This window comes from Eleutherodactylus coqui, chromosome 1, assembly GCF_035609145.1.
Source record: "Eleutherodactylus coqui strain aEleCoq1 chromosome 1, aEleCoq1.hap1, whole genome shotgun sequence".
NCBI lineage: Eukaryota > Metazoa > Chordata > Amphibia > Anura > Eleutherodactylidae > Eleutherodactylus > Eleutherodactylus coqui.
The window spans coordinates 158984046-159005219 of record NC_089837.1 but is presented as its reverse complement, the minus strand read 5'-3'; the positions used below and the strand labels follow the sequence as shown (position 1 = coordinate 159005219).

General features: G+C 41.6%; 1 protein-coding gene across 3 annotated transcripts in view; it reads right to left on the bottom strand.

The window, feature by feature from the left end:
- Nucleotides 1-4090: 4090 nt before the first annotated feature.
- The window catches only part of PCYT1A (phosphate cytidylyltransferase 1A, choline), a 39204-nt gene continuing 22120 nt past the window's right edge, over nt 4091-21174 (bottom strand). For all 3 annotated transcript variants that reach the window (XM_066602348.1, XM_066602354.1, XM_066602358.1), the window contains exons 2-9: nt 19850-20030; nt 12408-12507; nt 10547-10663; nt 9427-9578; nt 9178-9256; nt 6274-6416; nt 5570-5758; nt 4091-4891 (exon numbers count right to left, since the gene is read on the bottom strand). In XM_066602348.1, coding sequence (XP_066458445.1) covers nt 4685-4891; nt 5570-5758; nt 6274-6416; nt 9178-9256; nt 9427-9578; nt 10547-10663; nt 12408-12507; nt 19850-19966 — 1104 coding nt within the window. In that variant the 5' untranslated portion in view covers nt 19967-20030 and the 3' untranslated portion in view covers nt 4091-4684. The remainder of the gene's footprint in view (nt 4892-5569; nt 5759-6273; nt 6417-9177; nt 9257-9426; nt 9579-10546; nt 10664-12407; nt 12508-19849; nt 20031-21174) is intronic.

Here is a 21174-nt window from a genome sequence, read left to right as displayed (position 1 = left end):
TTCAAGAAAATAAAGCTATTCTGAGTTTTATATGGACCAAGTGAGGGACTGTGTCTGAGCCCCCTCTCCTCGATATTGTCACAATCTATCTCTCTATACTGGAGATGTATAAACTATATATATATATATATAAAATCCCACTCATACATATACACAGCTGATTTATCAAGGTTGTACAAGCATGCTCCATATCACTCTATACAGATGTCCCTTTCCCTATAAAGGGATATGGAGTATGCTGGTATAACTTGGGTATCTCCTATATATAAAATTATATATGTGCAGCTGGTATACGCTATACACCTCCTGTACATAGCGATATGGAGCATGCTGGTATAACATGGGTGTCTCCTGTGTAGGAGTGTGTGTAGGAGTGTGTGTAGGAGTGTGTGTAGGAGTGTGTGTAGGAGTGTGTGTAGAGTGTGTGTAGAGTGTGTGTAGAGTGTGTGTGTACAGCTGGTATAGGTTACACATCTCCTGTATGTAGTATTATAGAGCATACTGGTATAACCTGGGTATTTCCTGTATATGATTGCACACAATTTTAAAAAAAGCATCAAAAGCCTGCATTCAATTTTAAAAAGACAGTATGTATTGTTTAAATCTACATGCAGTTTTTTGATAGTGTATGCAGATTCTTAAAACACATGTCGTTTTTGAATACTGCATGCAGTTTTTTTTAATGTGCTTTTTGTGGTTCAAAAGGACAACAAAATACATGATACAGCCTAATGGGCTACAAACAAATGTTCACACAGTCCAGGAATTGAGTCATGTTTGGAAAGATTATGTCAAGGGGCTAAATCATGTATGTAAATTCATTTTGCAGCTGTATGCAGTCCAGCTCAGGTATGGGTATGGGTGTAAGTTGTGGGGGCCCGAGCTGAACTTTTGCAAAAGGGCCCATGAGCCTTTAGTTACGTCTCTGAATTAAGGGGCTAATAAAACAGGAGTAAAACAAAAAAAAAGAAAAAAAAAAAAAGGGTTTGGTACGGTGTTAGCCAGTAGAGCAAAGTGTGATTGTTCTCAGAGAGAGAAACCAAGTAATCTTGTAGATATGATACCTTTTAATGGCTAACACAAATACATGATGTTATAGCGAGCTTCTGGGTGTTTATTATCGACCCTTCATCACTGAGAACAAATCGCACTAAAACAGGAGTGGCAAGGTTCCCACTTACATTAAACCAAAGTATCTTTCTACAAAAGTCTGCAGGAAGCAGTTAATTTGCAGTGGTTCTCGCCAGTTCTCACTGTTCAGTCTTCCTCAGCTGTGTTCCATAGCTTGGAAATGCACTGAAGTTACAGTATAGACACAGTATATATCAACATGGTACACGTTTTCACTAGTTTGCTTAACGTCCTCTATCATCTCAATGCTTCCAATTTCCTTCTCCAGCGGTGTGACTGGATGTGGACTATTCTCAGCAGCTTTGAAGAGTACGAACAAATTCACAGAGCCATATATCTATTGTACTCAAGACACTTGGACTACACTTGCATCAGACTATATATGGACATAGGAATGCAGTATTCGATCTCCATGGACCCTTCACATTGCATGTCCATAAAAAGGATGAGAATAGGATATGCCCCGATTTTAATTTTTTTATATACAAACCATCGGTCCTTGTGAAATATTGTTTATCCGAATAGCCTTATAAGCTATAATGTGGTTGCGTGCTGTGCGTAGAATGCACGAATAGCACACCGCCAAAAAACATGGTTATTTCAATGGGCCCTAAAAGTTATAACCTCGATTGCCTGATTAAGAAATATTATGGTTAGTGTCTGCATTTAGGCTAGGTGCATGAGGCGCAATTATTATACTCTCTACAAGTCCCCCAGTCTGCAGTAGGGAATGCGAGTATATATTGTATGTCGCACTATTCGGCTTAGACTCTGCTTGCAGCAGAGGCACCTTTATTTAAGGCTATGTTCCTGTGTATAGGGAATATTAATTCTCGCTATACCTTAATAGTTTCCTGAAGGTGCTGATTTTTACATTCGACTGAGTATCAGCACAGAAAGAGTCAAAACTCGTATCTGATTAACGCAGAGCAGCTTCGTTATCTTACACTGTTACTACGCCTGAGTCCTGTGGTTTTAACTCCATTTGTGTCTAGTATATATTGTTTTATTAGTTCAAATAAAAGTTATGCTTTAATTGGATGGCAACTTAGGGCATTTTCTTTTGCCTCTAGGGGCAATTATTGTTTGTTCTGCCTAATTGGCCCAGTGCTATCCTTGGGGCCTGCTGCTTATTTGTTTAAGGGGTTTTCCAGGCAAAATATGGCTGGAGTTTTTTTCCCCTTGAATAGGAAATATTTGCTTCTACCTCTTTGTTTTTTTTGCCTTCCTGTGGATCAATATTGGGGGAAAAATAGGCTGAACTGGATGGACATGTCTTTTTTTCGACCTAACATACTATGTTACTATTGATGACCTATCCTCATTTGGGGTCTCATCGAATTCAATGAAAACTGTGCCTGATGGGGTGGAATAGACATACAGATAAGTTACAAGTACCTTGGTATCTTGCAATCACATGGAAATCATGATGAAGAGGTAAGAAAGACAGCAACATCTAAGTATGGCCAAATAGTAAGACTGGTCCTAAAGAGCCAGCTCAATGGGAACAAGAACAAGACCCATGCCATCAAAATGTATGCCCTGTCAGTCATCAGGTAAGTTGCTGGTATAGTGAGCTGGTCAAAAGAAGACATGGAAGATGCCAATGTGAAAACAGAGAAGCTCCTCACAAAGTATGGAAGTTTCCACCCCAAGTCTAACACCCAGAGACTGTATACCAACCGGATAGAGGATGGACGGTGTTTGATGCGAGTCAAAGCCATCATCCTAAATGAAACCAGGAATATTCAGCAGTACATCAGTAAGATGGCACCCAAATATGAACTGCTTAGAGAATGCCTGAGACTGCAGCAGAAGACATGGAAGTTAGAACAAATGGAAGAAGGACCATAGCAAAGCAAGTCCCCACATGGGATGTACCATCGACAGATAGCTGAAGTGTCCAACATTGGGAACTCCTAACAGTGGCTGGACTCAAAGACAACAGAGTCGCTGATTATGGTAGCACAACAACAGGAGCTAAGCACCAGATCCATAGAAGCAGAGATCTACCAAACTAGAAAGGATCCAAGGTGTAAACTGTGCAGAGAGGCGTCGGAGATCGAGCAAGACAGAGTGGCAGGATGCAAGATACAAGCAGGTACAGCATATAATGAACACCCCAACCAATTAACGGCATTTTGTACAGGAACAACTGCACAGTGTATGAGCTGAACCCTCCCAAATCCAGATGGGTTACTACCAGGTACTGGCCAGCCAACCAAACATGGTGGTAATTGAGCAGTAGACAGTCTTGGTGATAGATGTGGTATCAAGCGACAGCAATATCAGGAAGAAGGGGCTTTAGAAGCTGGAGGGCCTGAAAGAGTAACTAGAGAGGATGTGGAACGGGATGGCCAAAAGTAGTCCCACTGGTAGGAAGACTTGGGGCTGTGACTCCAAAGCTGAGCGAATGGCTCCAATAAATCCCATGAACAACATCCGAGCACACTATCCAGAAGAGTGTAACAGTAGAAACAACTAAGACGTTGCGCAGAACCTCAAACTCCCAGACCTCTGGTAGAGGACCCGAGGTTAAGGAAGACACATATCACCCATAGCAGTGAGCAAAATTATATATAATGCGGTTTATTTATTATTTTTGTTTCTCTTACTAAGAGCAATAACACTTTGATAGGCTTCGTAATCATTGTAAGCTACCCCCAAAACTCCAATGAATATACACGCTTATGAATTTCAAAAGGCAGCCACTAATCCAAGCTGAAGCTGTACTTTTAGCTGTGTATGCAAAATACTTAAACTGGGATTTTTAGCATTTTTTTCTTTATAGTAGCCTTCTTTTGTTTCTTATTTGTTGTCTGATATTAATTAATTCATAATTTGACTACAGAATGTTGGATTCTGTGATATTTATCACTTTACACACAGCGTCTGGACTGCTATTCATTTAACGAATGGCGGAATTTTGCAATATGCAAATCTAAACAGGTGCAAGAAATAGATTTACGACAACAGGCACTTTTAATGAGAAATGGCTAAATTCCATGGGGTTAATGTTTGATACAATACATTTCACTGGTCACCACCCCCACAGGTCAGTAAATTGTAGTTAATGCCTCCAATATCGTGACACACACATAGATACATACACTCTCTATGTCACTTGAGTCTTTCTCCATGATAATTTACTGTCCTGTCCATTGGGAGCTCACAGGTGAAAACATCTGCAGGGGGTTCAAGTACTAAAAGGCTATAACAGGATGCAACAGTCCATGCAATAAAACCTCCTGGTATAAAAGAAAATAAATTGACGACAAAGGAAATAGATTTTGGACACGTAGTTCATTAAAAAGAGATTGGCTCATTTAAAAAATACAACAAACTATTATGGTAATTTGTCGGAAAGTAGCTCTTGTCCTATCCGCTACCACAAACTGTGGCTCTTGGGAACCGTTCTGCTCAAACACCCAGATGTCTGGGCTGAGGTCAGGGCTCTTTCCTTTCCATGTGGCTGCTTTCCTGGAGGTCAGACGGCATGGAATCAGCAACTGGTGGGAAAGAGTGAGCATAAAAAAACAAGAAGAACAAATCCTTAGTCCTCCTCATCCTCACTGATGTCATAGGCAGCAGCAGAAGATCGAGAACGTCTGCCCGGTGATGCAGGTGGAGAGCTTTTGGTAGAGAAGGGCCACCGAAATGATGGAGATGGAGAACGTTCCCGGGATGGACTGCTGCTGGGGCTCTGCCTTGGACTAATCGCTTGAAGCATCCTTCCCTTGCCCTCCTTCAGCATGTGTTTCTGAAACAAATAAAATAGAGATCATGGGGCATGTACCCGGCCAACCACATTCTTCACACTTTTTGTAGAATCAAACTGAACAAAGACTGCTTACTAAAATATTTTCTTTTTGAAGACGAAGAATTTCAGAGCGACGCGTTTTACAAAACGGAATATTTGGGGGCCATTGCTTAGTAACAGCAGATCAGGTACTCTTTTAGCATTAACAAAAGACTTCGACTGCCATGGAGAGAAGCATGGCCTCTGGGACCCATAAGCTAGCTCCTACTTTTCCTGGCCAGATATTTATATAAATAACACCTAAATTCTGAACAAAACAAAAAAAACTGAAAAAAAACCATCTTTATATGATCCCTCGTACCCATATATTTTCTGAATATAGACACTTGGCACAATGTGAGAAGGTAAATCAAGACTTAACACTCATGTGTTCAAGTAATTTAGTAGGTTGACCAAAACTCCAGTAGAGCATACGTGTATGCTAATGACAGAACACGTATGAGCCATGGAAGGAAACGTTTGACTCCATGGGTATTTATACACGGAGTTCCGTAAAATACGCTTGCACTTAATAAAAACAGTTTACAGTCTTTCTACTGCGCCACAGGAAAACCCTACCTCATACACTTTAGGAAAGCTTTCTATTCTTACAATTTGGAAACATGAAAGATGGCTTACCAAAGCTCCCTCCGGCCCGAACATCTCCAAGAAATTGCCAATGAATTCTCGCGACTTCTCTTCCCATTTCTGGATTAGATCAATACTCTTCTCTTCTACTTTTTGCACAAACTCCTTTGACTTTTCCTCCACATCCTTGACCTTCTTTTTTACTTTATCAACCCGTTCCTGCAAGTTGTACTTCTTCTCCTTAAATAAACACAGAGCACATCCATGTCAATGCCTGGATATCACAACAGCCTCAAAAGTGCATTGGTGGGAACAAGAGTCAGGCCAGCTTCACACAGGCATCAAAAGTGCACAAGATTTGTTCACGGTATGAACCCCATTCTTTTGAACAGGGTCGTACACATAAGTGATGTTTTCCTGCATGGCACCGCAACGCGATGCAGGAAACAAATCAAAGCATGCTCTCCCATCGCAGCGCTCATTGTTTTCATCGCCAATCCCATTGGAAGCAATGGAAGAAATCCCACTATCCTCTGCCGTAGCTGTGACCGCCGCATCGCAGGATCCCTGAAGTGATGCAAGGCTGTTTTGCCATGAAAATGCCTCACATCCATGGGGATTTCACATGGATGGCGAGCGCGATATGGGGGCTGTATTTACGGCCCCATATTGCGCTCGCTTGTGAGCAGTTTGCAGTTGAATATGTATAAGGCTACCAACACTTTGTACATATAACTAAAGTTAATAACTCTTACGTTGATAAAGCTGACATTCAACTCTTTGGCTGTATATCCACGCTGTAAATTACGACGAACATAGACATCATAATCTCGTACAATTCTTGTGATGATATCAGATGTAGATATTCCTTCTGTCCGTTGGGTTGGTGCAAACATTCCTGTTTTAATAATAAAAATAATTTCAGATGATTCTTGATATTACTTTAATGTGGGAACACAGCTTTTAGACATTTATGGCACACGCACATTGTATGCCAGCGAGTCCCAACTAGGGTGCCTCGGATCCCAGGCTGGAAATCGTCCGACACTAAAAAGGGGTTATCCAGGCACATAACCTGTGTAGTGGCCGGCATCCATAATTGCAAGCGCAGCTCTCACTGAAATCAGGGAGCTGAACTTGTAATTGCAGGCAGACTTCAATGAGAACTGCTCCTGCAGTTACAAGCGCTGGCCACTATACAGGGGTCGGAGCTGCGGCTTCTGCTCCAACCTCAGTGTATCCCAGTGTGAGCGGCCTGTTAAAGGAATTCTACTCAACCTGCCTGCAGGTATGGTTGGGCAGCACAGTCTGTAGGGATGCTGCCTGGCCAGAGGGCAATAAGGAAGCCGCTACAGACCCCTGGCCGGGCGGTAGCCTTGGGACTGCTATGGGGGTCACTATAACTATTACAGCTATTATGGGGGTCACTATTAGGGCTCATCCACCAAGTCGTAAGTGATTTCACTGGACTGACTCCTAAAACTTCACTTTTATTTAATTCTTAGATAAAAGTATGGTCTCCAAAACAAACATAGATCAATTGATCTCTGTGAAACTTCGATCCTATAAATGCAAATGACAAAACAACGGGGTTTAAACCTGGTTGTTTTAGACAGTAAAATATTGCACACGCAAACAACCGGATGTGCACTTCGTAGGCTCAGTAAGGGTTAGGTTCCTGATGAGTACTTAAAATGAGAGAAACGCGTTGAACCAAAACCAGCACCAAGTAGATGATAAGAACCAGAGATGCAACTAATCTATGCAAAGGTAGGATTCAGTTAAGGGTGCCCCAGTCTTTAATTAGAACTTCGGTACCGCCCCTTAGGAATAATCTAAAAGGTGTAGAGGAGAAATATTGAGTCTGGATTTGGTCAAACCTGGAATCCATTACCAATTTATTGGGAACGTTTAGACTCGAAAAGAGGTATCCAGGGTGGTACGCACAAAACTATTTCAGGATCTGGAACCCCCAAGCATAACCAAGTCTAGAATCACATACTTTTATCCCCAATAGCACTGTTTCTAGTACACTAGAAATTCCCAACACCCATTGGATAAAAACATACAAATGGGGTATGGAACAGCTATATAACCAAGTGGGTGATCTTTCCAAGTGATTTTTATACCACTGGGTTAAGATCAGAGAGAAACCTACCCACAGGTTACAGAGCTATACTTTTTGAAGACCTTTAGGCGCGGGTTGAACCAAGAAAGTGAACACCACTAGTCCTGTCGTACCATCACAAGGATAGGGACTCATTCTGGTTTAACCATTATACAATGTTAGGTGCTTCGGTCTGACTCTGTGACCTGTTCATCACAGGTGATCAATGACCACCGAATTGAGATAGAGGTGGTGAGAAATGTATTCCCTCTTAGGAGTAATTTGTTTTAGAGCCTATAATTTTATCTAAGAACTAAATCAAAGTAAAGTTTTAGGAGTCAGTCTAGTAAAATTTCTCGCAATTATACCTGATTCCTCTGCCCCAGTGACGACCCAGGCGTAATCGCATTTGAGTTGTGCAAATATGTTGAATAGTTGTATGAACAAAAGTTGCTTACTTCCTCGTTTTTTGGGCCGCTCCCCACGGGAATTCTGCAGCATTTACAGTAGCAGCAAAGTGGCTGAGATTTTGAAAATCTCATCCACAAGCTGCGGAAGCAATCTGCACAAAACCTGTGGAAACTGACATGCGATGCAGAATTTAACTCCACAGCATGTCAATTTTATTGCAGTTTCTACTGAACAATTCACTTCTTCTCAATGAGGGGGGAATTCCGCCTAAAAACATGCGATAAAACCCACATCAAAACACGCACCAAGTAGGTTTTGAGGTAGATTTTCCGCTGCAGATTGTCTGCTGCAGACATTCTGTAGCAAATCAACCCCATGTGGACCCAAACTTAGGGTATCTTTCCACGTAGCAGAAATGCTACAGATTGTCTGCAGCGGAAAATTCCACAACAAAATTTGGAGCATTTTCGCAAAAGACACAATCAAAATACATACCATCGGTGTGGATTCTGACTCGAAATCAGCTTGAAATCATGCTCCTCCTCACCTCTAAAGTCGTCGCCACCTAGCGGCCTCTAGAAAAGTCCAGTGCCACTGATTAGGTGATGTGAGAGCAGTGTTGCTGGCCACTTCCACTAGAGGCTGCTGGGTGCCCAGATGATCGGAGGTAAAATCATACGCTGTGATAAGCCATGCCCTAGCCACGCCCCCTGACCCTAACCCCTTTTTGGTAGGGATGACCCGCAGTTAGAGATCTTTTCACAGGGGTACCCCAAGACTGTAAACATTGGGAAACACTGGTGTATGCCATAAATGCCTCATAAGTAGGGCACCAACTCTGGGACTCCCATCTACCAGTAGTGCAGAGCTTTGGTGACAGACCACAGACTTAACACATGGCTGTGCATGTCTCTCCATTTCGGTTTCATGGACTTTTTCCATTACTCCCACAAACTTGAAACAGAGACAGTCACATGCTCCTTTAATATAAAGACATAGTAAATCGGGCAAATAAGAGGCAACACCATCAAGTTAAAAATTATACAGGTTATAAAAAGTAACATTTCCTTGATGCATAAAAATAAGCTCTTTATTTATTACACTGATACACGTATAAAACATCATAGAGGAGTACACACACCTGCGTCTTTTATATGTTTGTAGACATCGTCGCTTCCGGCAGAGGAATAGGGAATATCATCATGTGCAACAAAGTCAATCTACATGCAAGAAGAGAAGAAAACATTTACTATTGATGAAAAACTGCAATTATAGTGAAAAAAAAAATAAAAAATCAATCTAGGTCCGACAGTGAAATGCATTCGTGCATTTGTCCAAAAATACCCCTGTAATGCAGAAGGACAACCGTGGAGTGTGGAACCGCTCTCACCCTGTGATCCTCCAGGAATTCTGGAGTAAGAGTCCACGGTGCGTTCCTCACCACCTCGTCCACATAGCGGCAATGCTGGACAGCATCATATCTCTCGGCTTCATTCATCACTGTGAATCCCTTCAGGTTGTGCGTCAGCTCATCACTACAGACTGCAACATAAAAAAAGTATTTATAGTTTAGTGCATTTCCACAATTCTAGCACGTGACATGCTCGGAGCCCTATGCTATGAGCCAACAGTGCGATCCACTGAGTGCTATTAGATCATTTTCATCCATGGAGACATTTTTGGTAATAAGAATACATTACATATGGATGTTTTTGCAGAATATGCCAACATATACTGTACAGAAACAGTACAACAGTGATTCTAATGTTTACAGACAATCTCTATATCACATGTGCCAACATACATTGCACATTCATTGGTACACGGTTCTAGGATTCCTTGTGCGGAGCTGACACTTCAGATGACTGACAGCCGCCCTTCAAGTGATGCTTTACATTATATTAAATGGCTTAATAAGCATTAGGGAACTGCTTATACAGCAATGCCACAAATGTTATCTTCTGAATCATTCCTTTGAGCATTCCAATAATAATATACATAAATGTCAGCAATTTGAGCCCAGTGTCAAACTACAGTAAAAGTCAGCCTGCATTCTGCTAGGGGTTTCTAGGGCATGTAAAACTTCTGCAGCACTCTAAAGTTATTATTGGTAGTACATAGTAATAGTACATAACTTTTTTTTTTGCCGTTGCCCAATATATTCTCCACTGAAAAATCAGTGAAATATAAGCAATAAAAGCTGACATTAGCAGACTTGGGCAGGGTCATCTTCTACAGACAGAATGCAGCGGATATGGATAACAGGATTTTTCCACGAGAAGTGCTGTGGTCCAAGATGCCAGAATACTAATATGCATCACCTTGCAAATGGCGATTCCAAAAAAAGCAGCATCTATGAGTAGGGCTTTGTGCGCTGCACATCATCTCTGCCTGCTCAGCACAGAGCCCACAGTGTTTCCATGAGCGTGGCTACAAATACAGGAAGAGGTTCCCCCAGAAAGGTAACTCCCTTACCAAACACAAGTCTGTGCTGTCAAAGCCCTACTTACCTCCTACAATTAGGTATGTGTTAGGAAAGAGATTCTTTGCTTGCATTAAAGCGCGGGCATGTCCAGAGTGAAACAGGTCGAAGATACCATCCGCATAAACTCGTACAGGTCTCTCCACTGTAAGAATACATAGAAAATTCAGATCACCAAGGAACATGACTTTCTATAAACAGGGACTATAATGCAACAATCAGCAGTACATGCAAGACAAAGCAAGGTAAAATGCAGAAATGAAACTTCACGTGTGATCAACAGCTAAAATTAGCAGTTTTGGAAGATAGACATAATTTACCACTTTTCTTTTTTGTAAACGGCTCACGTCTATTAGGGTGGTTTCACATCTGCATTGGGGGTTTTGGTTTCCTGCTCCATTCCAGATTTTGACAATGGGAGGTTCGGCAGCATATTGCATAATATTCCCGTGTGTGTGAAAGCACCCCAAGGATATATTCATATGTGGTGTTTTTTTATGGCTGTGATAAGTAAATGGGAAGATGGAATAATGCCTCTACAGCACCACCTATTGGAAGGCAGCATTCCTGCAAGTCAATGGCAAACGTTTTAACAAGCGTTGTGACAATGAATGGGAATTGTAAGCCAAAGCCAGAATAACCATGCACAGAGAGCTGTTTCAGGATGTTTGTCCCTCATCAGTGTGCAGCAGGTTTCTGATTTGGCTAGTGAGAGGCCTATTCACGTGGGTCGGGAAGGGTATTGTTTCTCCTTAGGAAGAGCATCTAGAAGGTGTGTGAGGAGACTCATAAGGCCATCCATGCTCCTCTGGTAAATATGCAAATGGAAAGATGGAACAATACCTCTGCAGCGCCACCTATTGGAAGGCAGCAGTCTTGCAAGTCAATGTCAGGCTTTTTAACAAGCCTTATTCTATTGCAGACACCAAATGTTATACTGTAGTGAATAACATTTTTAAGATAGGTTGTTTTATTTTAAAACCACACCATGTCCTATAAAAAGGCTGTATTGTGGTGTTATTACTGAAATAGGAAAAACCACATTATTGAAATGCACGTGTAGAAGCTACCATCTTGAGTGTAGGAATGCACGATGGATCCTACACAGATCACGCGTCTTACCAGCCTGTGGAGCCAGCAGTGAGCTAGCCATCGCTGCACATGGTACACTGCACATAACAGCGTATCTCACACAAAACACTTTTTTTTTAAATTCCCCACTCTGTCTCATGGTAACGTTGCATTGCGTATGGACAGTGTTGCATAGGCTACCCATAGAAAAGAATAGGGCTGTCCCTGAGTGATCCGAGGTGCAATAGAGCATGCTGCTATCTTTTTCATGTGCGTATCAAACACAATCTTTACACGCTGATGTGAATCGATCAATGAAAATCCATGTACTTTCACAGAGTACATTCACCACACGGCTGTGCATCGCGTGCGTAATACCAAGTGTAAACACGGTCGTCTTAATACGCCCTAAAAGGACTCCTCGGCACCAGTTGTAAGGAGTGTATTGTAGGGTACCGTTTTTCGTCAGATTATGTACAAATACTTGAATACTCTATTGTATTGCTCCGAAATTTGGGTTTATTAAACGCAATCTAGAAACAAGTGATGTTTTTGGCTGCACTCACACCGCTCCCAAACAAATGAAAAACAAGAATATATCGCTAACTGCTCAGTTACTGATAGAGATTCTTGCTTTTCCTACACTCCAATAGTTCTAGAAAGATCTGAGAAGCGGCCCAAATCTTCACTTCTTGTCTGTAAAATAAATGAAAATAACAAGACAGGTACTGAAGAAATATCACAAAGACAATGAGAAGCAGTAAAAATAGGTTTAATACGAAATAAGAAAACTTCTGAGGATCTAGCTAAAAACTTACGTGGGGTTCCCATCTTGGCCACTTCCATTGTTACTCTCTTATATGGCTTACTGTAGTCAATCTGCAACTCGTCGGAGAAAGGTGCAGGTTCACTTACACCCTGCAAATGTACAAAAATATATATTGCATTACATATGTAGGATTATACTGGCAGCAACATGTGCATGCTTTAATGAAAGTCATATTACAGTATGGGACTTTACAGCCCGCAGGTCAGCATCACACTTCTAGGCTCAAGCATCAAAGTGTTAATGTGATAAGGGGGGCCGGGCAACCGCTCATCTTTCTGCCTTTACAGCCATATACATCACCCTGAATGAAATAGCAGATTTACGTGGCCATCAGATATTGTAGCTGCAGCCAAAACAGCTTTTAGCTGCCCATTGTATATACTGAATGTTTACTGACAGTCAGAGGCAAAAGCTGCCATAAAGGAGCAATCTACAAAAAGGGGGTGCTGGGCAAATAACCAGGGCTGATGACAAGGCACGGTCAGACGTATACTATCCACCATTATAAGGAACATGGCATGTAAGGAAAGTGCTGTGTAAATGGCTTTATTGGCCGTACACAGCATTACAGGAGCCTCCGCCGCATTCCAGAAATACATGCCGGCCTTTGTACAAGAACAGAAGTAATCTACTGTAAGCGGAGAGTGCAAGCAGAGAAACAAATCAGAAGGAGGATTAGTCGGCCAGAACTCTTATTTGGCAGCTTCTTAACTTGACTATAGAAATCAAGATTACACGGGGAGGCATTAAAGCTTTGGGGTTACTAAGGAGAAGGATTGGCTACACACTGAAGCTACATTCACACGAGCGAGCACTTGCCAACGTGCGTTTGTCACACCAACGCAAGGCGTCTTTTATTCAAAAACATCCCGCATTGCTTCTGTGAAATTGCGATCCTCAGGTGTGTTTCATGCGCTGCAGAGCATCGCAAGTGTTTCACATTGATTTTGATGGGAAACATTACATCACATGGCATGTGACTGCCATGTGATGTCTTTTAGGCTCGCTGTCCACGGGCGTTGCGGTATCCCGCGGCGGAGCTCCGCGGGAGCCGCCGCCAAATCTCCGCCGGTCAGCCCTATCTGATAGATAGGCTGACCGCGGAGAATCGGGGCAATTCGCAGCATTGCTCATGTGAATAAATGCATTCAAAAGAATAGAGTTCATATTCATGCGAGTTTTGTACATCTTGCAATGCACAAAACTTGCGCAAGATTCTCACCTGTATGAATGTAGCCTGATGGTAATGTAGAAAATCATAAGGAAACCCAGGTAGCAAATAAGTGTGTATTTCCTATTACACACTTCACACATGCTAGGATTCTATGCTATAACTGACTTATTCAAATGGGAGGATGGAACAATATCTCTACAGCGCCATCTATGGGAAGGCAGCATTCCTGCACGTCAATGTTAGACTTTTTAAATAAGCCTTATAACAATGACTTGGAATTGTGGAAGATGGAAACAATACCTCTGCAGTGACATCTATTCCCAGTCATTATTATACGGCTTGTTTAAAAACTCTGACATTGACTTGCAGGAATGCTGACTTCCAATAGGTGGCACTGCAGAGGTATTGTTCCAACTTCCCGTTTGCATATTTCCCAGAGGAGCATGAATGGCCTTATAAGTCTCCTCACAATTTTATAGGTGTCTCCCGATAACTGACTTACACACAACACTTTTTTATCACAGGGCTGATATCACATTGAGCACATATATCTAGAATACAACAGTGACATTATATACTGCATGTATGACTGATAACATTTTATATCAATTTGGAGTTACAGATTTTGCCCAATGATGCAAAAATATAATAATGTAATGTATCCAGTAGAAAGAATAGTATGACAGACTGACATTATCTAACCGTATATGGGCAAATGATTAGGAGCAGAAGTCATTACACAGGAAACATAAATTTGCGTTAGAATTAAAGGAAAGGGGTCTTCCTACAACTAGTCCTTTTCCACTTTTATGACCAATCAATACCAAGTAAGTTATGTGGTGGTCTGACCCTGAGGGATTCCATAGTGGCTCTCTATACAGATGAAAGGGTGGACCCCATCTAACTATCCTTATGACGTCTCACTAAGAACCCGGGGAATACCCTTTAAAAACACAAAAACTGCTCTGCCTCGCTCTCTTGGGGAATGACAGCTATTTGCTGCCACCAGGTGGACAATGTGAGGAACACACCTATTTTTTAATGAACTAAAAGAATAGCAGAAAACAGTCTATATGTCAGAATATACGGAAAAATCAGTTAATTCAATCATTGCGATATCCTTACAACGAATACATCAGCAAAGCTGCGAGTGGATGAAAAGGCTGGGTTAGAGAAGGGACATTATGACTTGGAGGTCCGGGATGCTGCCTCTGATTCAAGACAGCGCATTTTTATATCGGGCAAGCTTTGGCAAAAGTAAAAATTGGGATTTTTGGCTAATCACTGAATTCAACTAAAACATATAGGTTGTGCTGCTGCTATGCAGATTTAGGGCTTATTTACACTAGCGTATATCGGCCAGCGTTTTCAGGGCTGGCCGATATATGCTACCATGTGATGCAGGGCTCGTATATGCCGTCGGGTGGGGGAAGACAGCTTAGCTATCTCTACCTTCCCTCCCTCTCAACAGCTCTCTGTAAGGAAACGAGGCGGGACTAGTGTGCTGAGCTCCTGACTCCTCTCTGCCCCTTGCCGCTGTTTACAATGGCAGAGGGTGGGATGAGGTGGAGCTTAGTTCCACCCTCGTCCAGCTCCTCCCATTGTAAACAGCGGCAAGGGGTGGAGAGGGGAAGAGAAGGGCGGAGGGAGTTTAGCAGTCACACTGCTAAACTCCCTCCTACCTCCCTTCTCCTGCAGCTGTCATTGGCTCCCATAGAGGTCTATGCAGCTGCCGCCTGCGGATATACGCCCCTGTGCACTGATGCATTATAAACCAATGCATCAGAGGGGCCGTGTATATAGGTCAGGCGTGATAACCCAGCCGATATACGCCCGTGTGAATAAGCCCTTCTGCTGTGAAACCATCTTATATACGCATTTCCCTTTAAAGTCGCAGTTCCATCCGAGTTTGAAACTGATTGAACTCTGACCCATTAAAATCAATGAATGGATTCACATGTGCGATTTGTTTTTTACGGTTCAATGCTTCATGTCCTATACAATCACCTATTCAAGTCAATAGGTGCATTAGAAAACAGAATGCACTCACTTGGCATGTTAGTGCATTGCATCATTTTTTCCCCCTCACACACTAAATTAGAGTTTAACCCCTTGAGTGGCGGGTTTCCTACCATCCCGTCGTGCCCACCAAGGCAGGTTTTTTTAAATGGTCTAATCATTGAATTTCAACTAATTTTCCAGTTGCGTTCTAAGAGCCATAACGTTTTCATTTTTCCATTGACACAGCCATATGAGGGCTTGTTTTTTGCGGGACAAGTTGTACTTTTTGATGGCATCATTTTTGGGTAAATATAATGTATTGTATAACTTTTGTAAAAGCATTTGTAGGGAGATTGGGGGGAAAAAAAAGAAATTCTGCCATTTGTTTTTTGGATTTCATTTTTACGGCGTTCAGCGTGCAGAATAAATAATGTGACAACATTATTCTGAGTCACACGATTCAGGCGATACCAAGTTTATACAGTTTTTATGTTTCGCCATTTTTGTACATTTTAAGCATTTTTTTTTTTTTAAAGGTTTGCTTTTGTGTCGCCACATTCCAAGAGCCGTATTAATTTTATTTTTCCATTGTCAGAGCCCTAAAAGGCCTTGTTTTTGTGGGATGAACTCCAGTGTTCATTTATCTATTTTTTTGGAACATGTAAAATTTTGATCACTTTTTATTCCATTTTTTCTAGTAGCAAGATTAACAAAATCTGTAATTCTGGCATGTTTTTTATTTTTATTTTTCACTGCATTCTCTGAGCAGTATAAATAATGTATTTAAGTAATTCTACAGGCCAGTACGATTATGCCAATACCAAATTGTAATAGTTATTTTTCTTTTTCATGACTTTTTCACACTTAAAAAAAAGTAATAAAAGTTTAAATCACCCTCCTTTTGCCATATCTATAATAAAAAAATCTAAATCCTAAAAGAAAAATACAAATTTGGTATCGCCGCGTCCATAAAAGTCCGATCTATCAAAGTACTGCATTATTTACCCTGCACAGTGAACGTAGTTCGAAAAAAAAAAACAAAAGGCCACAAATGCACTTTTTCCCAGAAAAAATGCAATAAAAAGCGAACAAAAAGTCGTATGTATTCCAGATTGGTACCAACGTAAACTACAGGACATCCCGCAAAAAATGAGCCCTCATTTAACTACGTCAACGGAAAAATAAAAAAGTTATTGTGCGCAAAAGATGCAGCAGAATATAATTTAAAAAAATTAAATGTTTTTGAAAAAAAATACAAGTACTACAGCAAATAAAAAAACTATACCAGTTTGGTATCGTAGTAATCGTACTGACCCGTAGAATAAAGTTATCAGGTCATTTTTGTTGAAGTTTGTGCGCCGTAGAAACAAGACGCACTGAAAGATGGCGGAATGTCTTTTTTTTTTTTTTCATTTTACTCCACTTAGAATTTTGTAAAAGTTTTTCAGTACATTATATGGGACATTAAATGGCACCATTGACAAATACAACTCGTTCCGCAAAAAACAAGTCCTCGTACAGCGACGTCGATGGATAAATAAAGGATATATGATTTTTTAAACGAGGGGGAGGAAAAAAAGAAATGGGGAAAAAAGAAAAAAAAAAGGGCCATGTCATTAAGGGGTTAAATAATGTATTAACTTCCTTCTCTGGGTCATTGCGACGCATGGATACCACACGTGTGACTTTATTTTACATTTTTTACAAAGTAAAAGGGAGACAAATTTTTTTATTTTTTTTACTTTTTTTTTTTACTTTTTTTAAAATTTTTGTCCTTTTAGGGGACTTCCACAGGGACCCATCAGGATCCCCTGATTACTTTCCGGGGGTCCGATGGTGACAGCCCTTTACATGCTGCAGTCACAGACTGCAGCATGTAAAGGGTTAACACAGCAGAGATCGGAGGTTTTCTCTGATCTCTGCTGTAAGAGCTGTTACCTAGCTGTCCTCTGACACCCAAGCACTAGCTCTCCCTACCACAGAGACCATCGGCTTGCTTCTGACAAGCCGATGGTCTCTATGGCAACCTATAAACAAAGCAGGAGACTTAGAAGCAGGAAATTGCTGGCAGATCGGCAATATCTTCTGCTTCTGTTGTTCAAAGCCCTTGCACTGCTCTGTGTGGGACTGTGCAGGCAGAGCACACTGCCACAGCTTGTGGCATTGTGCTCTGTAGCTCCCATAGTGATACATAGCCCGGAAACCTTCCGGGCTATATCACTATCGGCAGTGGAGCTCGTCCCGGAAAATTTCCGGGCGTGCCACTCAAGGGGTTAAATGACATCAATGGAAAGTTTGTAGTTTGTAGGATGACACCTGTGTGTTAACAAACACAGAAACTGATCTAAAATGTACATACTTTTACAGTGAGAGGGGTCAATTTGACAAAAATCACACTTGCCCTTGTGAACAGGCCTCACTGTAGAAAGTAAGTAAAAACTGAACTTGAAGTAGACAGTTTTTACTGCCACTGGTCTCAGGATGTCACCCCACTAAGATGTCACATGGCCATGGTAGGCAATAGAGGTACATCACTGTGATGCTCGCATGGCCATCGCACGATTGGCTGTCAGGGTCCTATGATGTGGTCCAGATATAGAAAACATTAACTTGACATTTAATGTGTTATGATAACACAACTACAACTTACCACCATGCTGTAAATCGCATTATGATGTGACAGTCATATTAAAGATGACTAAATCTGTTCTCAAAGTCTGCAACTATATTTAACAGGATATTATTTTACATCCAGTAAAATGAAGGGGTTTCTGAAACTCATCAGGATTATCAAAAAGGGGAATGGATCTCAAACACAAATAAGGGAAATGGGGGAATTTATTACTGTGGCATATAATATGCCAGAAATGTATGGGGTGTATAGGTGAACAGAAATGCCAAGATGCACCTCTTCATGTAATTGGTACGACAGTGGAAATTGTATAAGACCGTTATTGGAAGTGTCGTTCTTATTACATTTCCCCCACAGTCACTAAAAATTTTCTCTGTCCTGATTAGCACAAGTACAGTGTTACAGGAGAGCAGGGGCTAGGGGGACGAGCCCTTTATGCAATTTAGAGGTTCATCTCTCAACTTAAACTTAGGAAACCGTAGGACAAAATATCCCACTATCAAGCTTTTTAGGAGTAGATTACTCTTTAACAGTCTATCTTTTTATTTTGAAGTCCACAATCCTTAGCATATACCCTGTTATGGAGTTATATGTATGGGTAAGTGCACACCAAGTGGAAAAGCTGCAGATTTTCCATGTGAACATGCAAATGTAAAATTCCCAGTGTAAAACAGTACTAGCTTAGCAGGTGAAATTTTACTAATCACTTCCACATGCTGCAGACTTTTTCTGCACAAAAATTGACATTTAGGGTGCATTCACACGTGGCGGATTATGGTGCGGATTCACGCGAAAATCCACGGCAAATTTTGGTGCACATCCATAGCAGAGTTTATCCTTTCAATTGAAGCTGTGAAGTCTGCTGTGGATCTGCGGCAGAATCCATACTAAGGCCTCATGATACGGGTTAAATTGAATTTTGGCCCCCACTTGTCACCGGCGAGGGTGATCTGCTGCTCAATTTGGCCATAGATGTGATTCCTCTCTCCCCACACACAAGTCGATTTTATTAGCGGAAACAACGTGCCAAAAATAAAATTGCAGCTTGCTTTATTTTAAAGCGGGATACGCAGGGACGGCTTCATTGAAGTCAATGGAAGTTGCCGGCCCTGCAGCAATTCCGCGATGAGCATTACAGAAGGGTCGCGGGGTCCGCGTCATCGCCTAGCGATGGTGCAGGGAAATCTGTACTGCGCATGTGTGCAGGCGGCACATCCGCAGTACAGAGGTAATGACAGGTAAACAAGGTCGCCAGCAGTGGGCACAGGCAGGTTCCGTGCAGGATTCCCCACACTGAATCTGTGCGTGCCCTTGTGCAGGAGGTCAAAATGATGCAGATATTGCACAGCAAATGCACCACATGGATTTTAAAACCCAAAAGTATGTCAATTTATGTTCTGACTTTTCACTTTGGATTTCAAAACTTTCAACACATCAGGTGTGAAATTTACGGTGAATCGGCAGCAAAATCTGCATGTTGCACATGCAGATTTTGATGCAAACTCCATGCAGAAATGTTCTGTCCTGTGCGGACTCACTGTGTTGCAACCGAAACAGTACCAGATGCCTCGGAAACCAGGCAAGGATTTCCAAGTCTATACAGAAAGTCAGTATTCTTACTTACGGTCATATGACGGGCAATCTTTGTAGGCAAACAATCTTCATCTGTTGTGCCATTGGGTCCCAAGACATCTTTTCTTCTCTTGCGAGAACTGAGCTTTGTAGTGTTCTGAGGCTCCATTACGGAAATATGAGAGGGTATCTTGTGGAGGGCCGTATAAATAGATCATATGTTTTCTGTCCACCTATTGAAAAGATATGCAAAGATATCATTAATATCACCGTACTACTTTCATATTGAAAACGGTTCCACACTAGTTTTCTGCACTTATTAAAGGGTACGTACACTTTTGCAAACATTTTTAATTTTTCCAATAAATGAAAACATTTTGGATGCAAACAGTCTTAATTTTAAAAAAAATGCCCTTTGTGTATACAGCTCCTATGCAGACATATATGTCTCAGACTAGAACTACAAACAAACCCGTATTTAGTCTGATTCTACATTCATGTATTGCTCCACTCAATATGTCAGCCTCTCACAAATCGCATCAGGCTCTCCAGGAATATGTAGCAATATATTTGCTGTGCAGGGAGAAAACTAGGTTCAGGAATGCCATCTTTTCTCCTAAGGTAGAGCACCTAGAAGGTGCGTTAGTGAGAAGACTTATAAGGCCATTCATGCTCCTCTGGGTAATATGCAAATAAGGGAGATGGAATAATACCCCTGCAGTGCCACTTATTGGAAGCGACAATTAATATAGGCGGCATTCCTGCAAGTCAATGTTAGACTCTTTATACAAGCCTTGTAACAATGACTGGGAATTGAAAGCCAGGCCAGAATCCATACACAGACAGTGCCACTCACTCACCTTCTAGGTGCTCTACTTAAGGAGAAAAGTTAGCATTCCTGACCCACGTCACAGGCCTCTCGCCAGCCAAGCCACAAACAGACTGCACGCTGATGAGGGGTAAACATCCCGAAACAGCTGTCTGTGTATGGATTCTGGCTTGGCTTTCAATTCCCAGTCATTGTTACAAGGCTTGTAAAAAAAAAAAGTCTAAAATTGACTTGCAGGAATGCCGCCTTCCAATAGGTGGCGCTGCAGAGGTATTGTTCCATCTTCCTTATTTGCATAGGAGAAAACAACGCACTTGTATTGTAAAATGATGCTCTTCTTGCACACTTCTTGGTTAGTAGAAGTCAATGCGGGAGCAGGAAACTAACAGAGGGCACATTATGGGAGGGGAAGGAGAACCATGCTAACTGAGAAGGATGCGGGCACTGTTGAGACCAGTGTTGAAAGGGGTAAGGAATGTTCCTTTTGCAACCAGTCAGGGAGACAGATCTGAATGCTGGTGAAAAGGGAGGAAATCACAGCAGAGAAT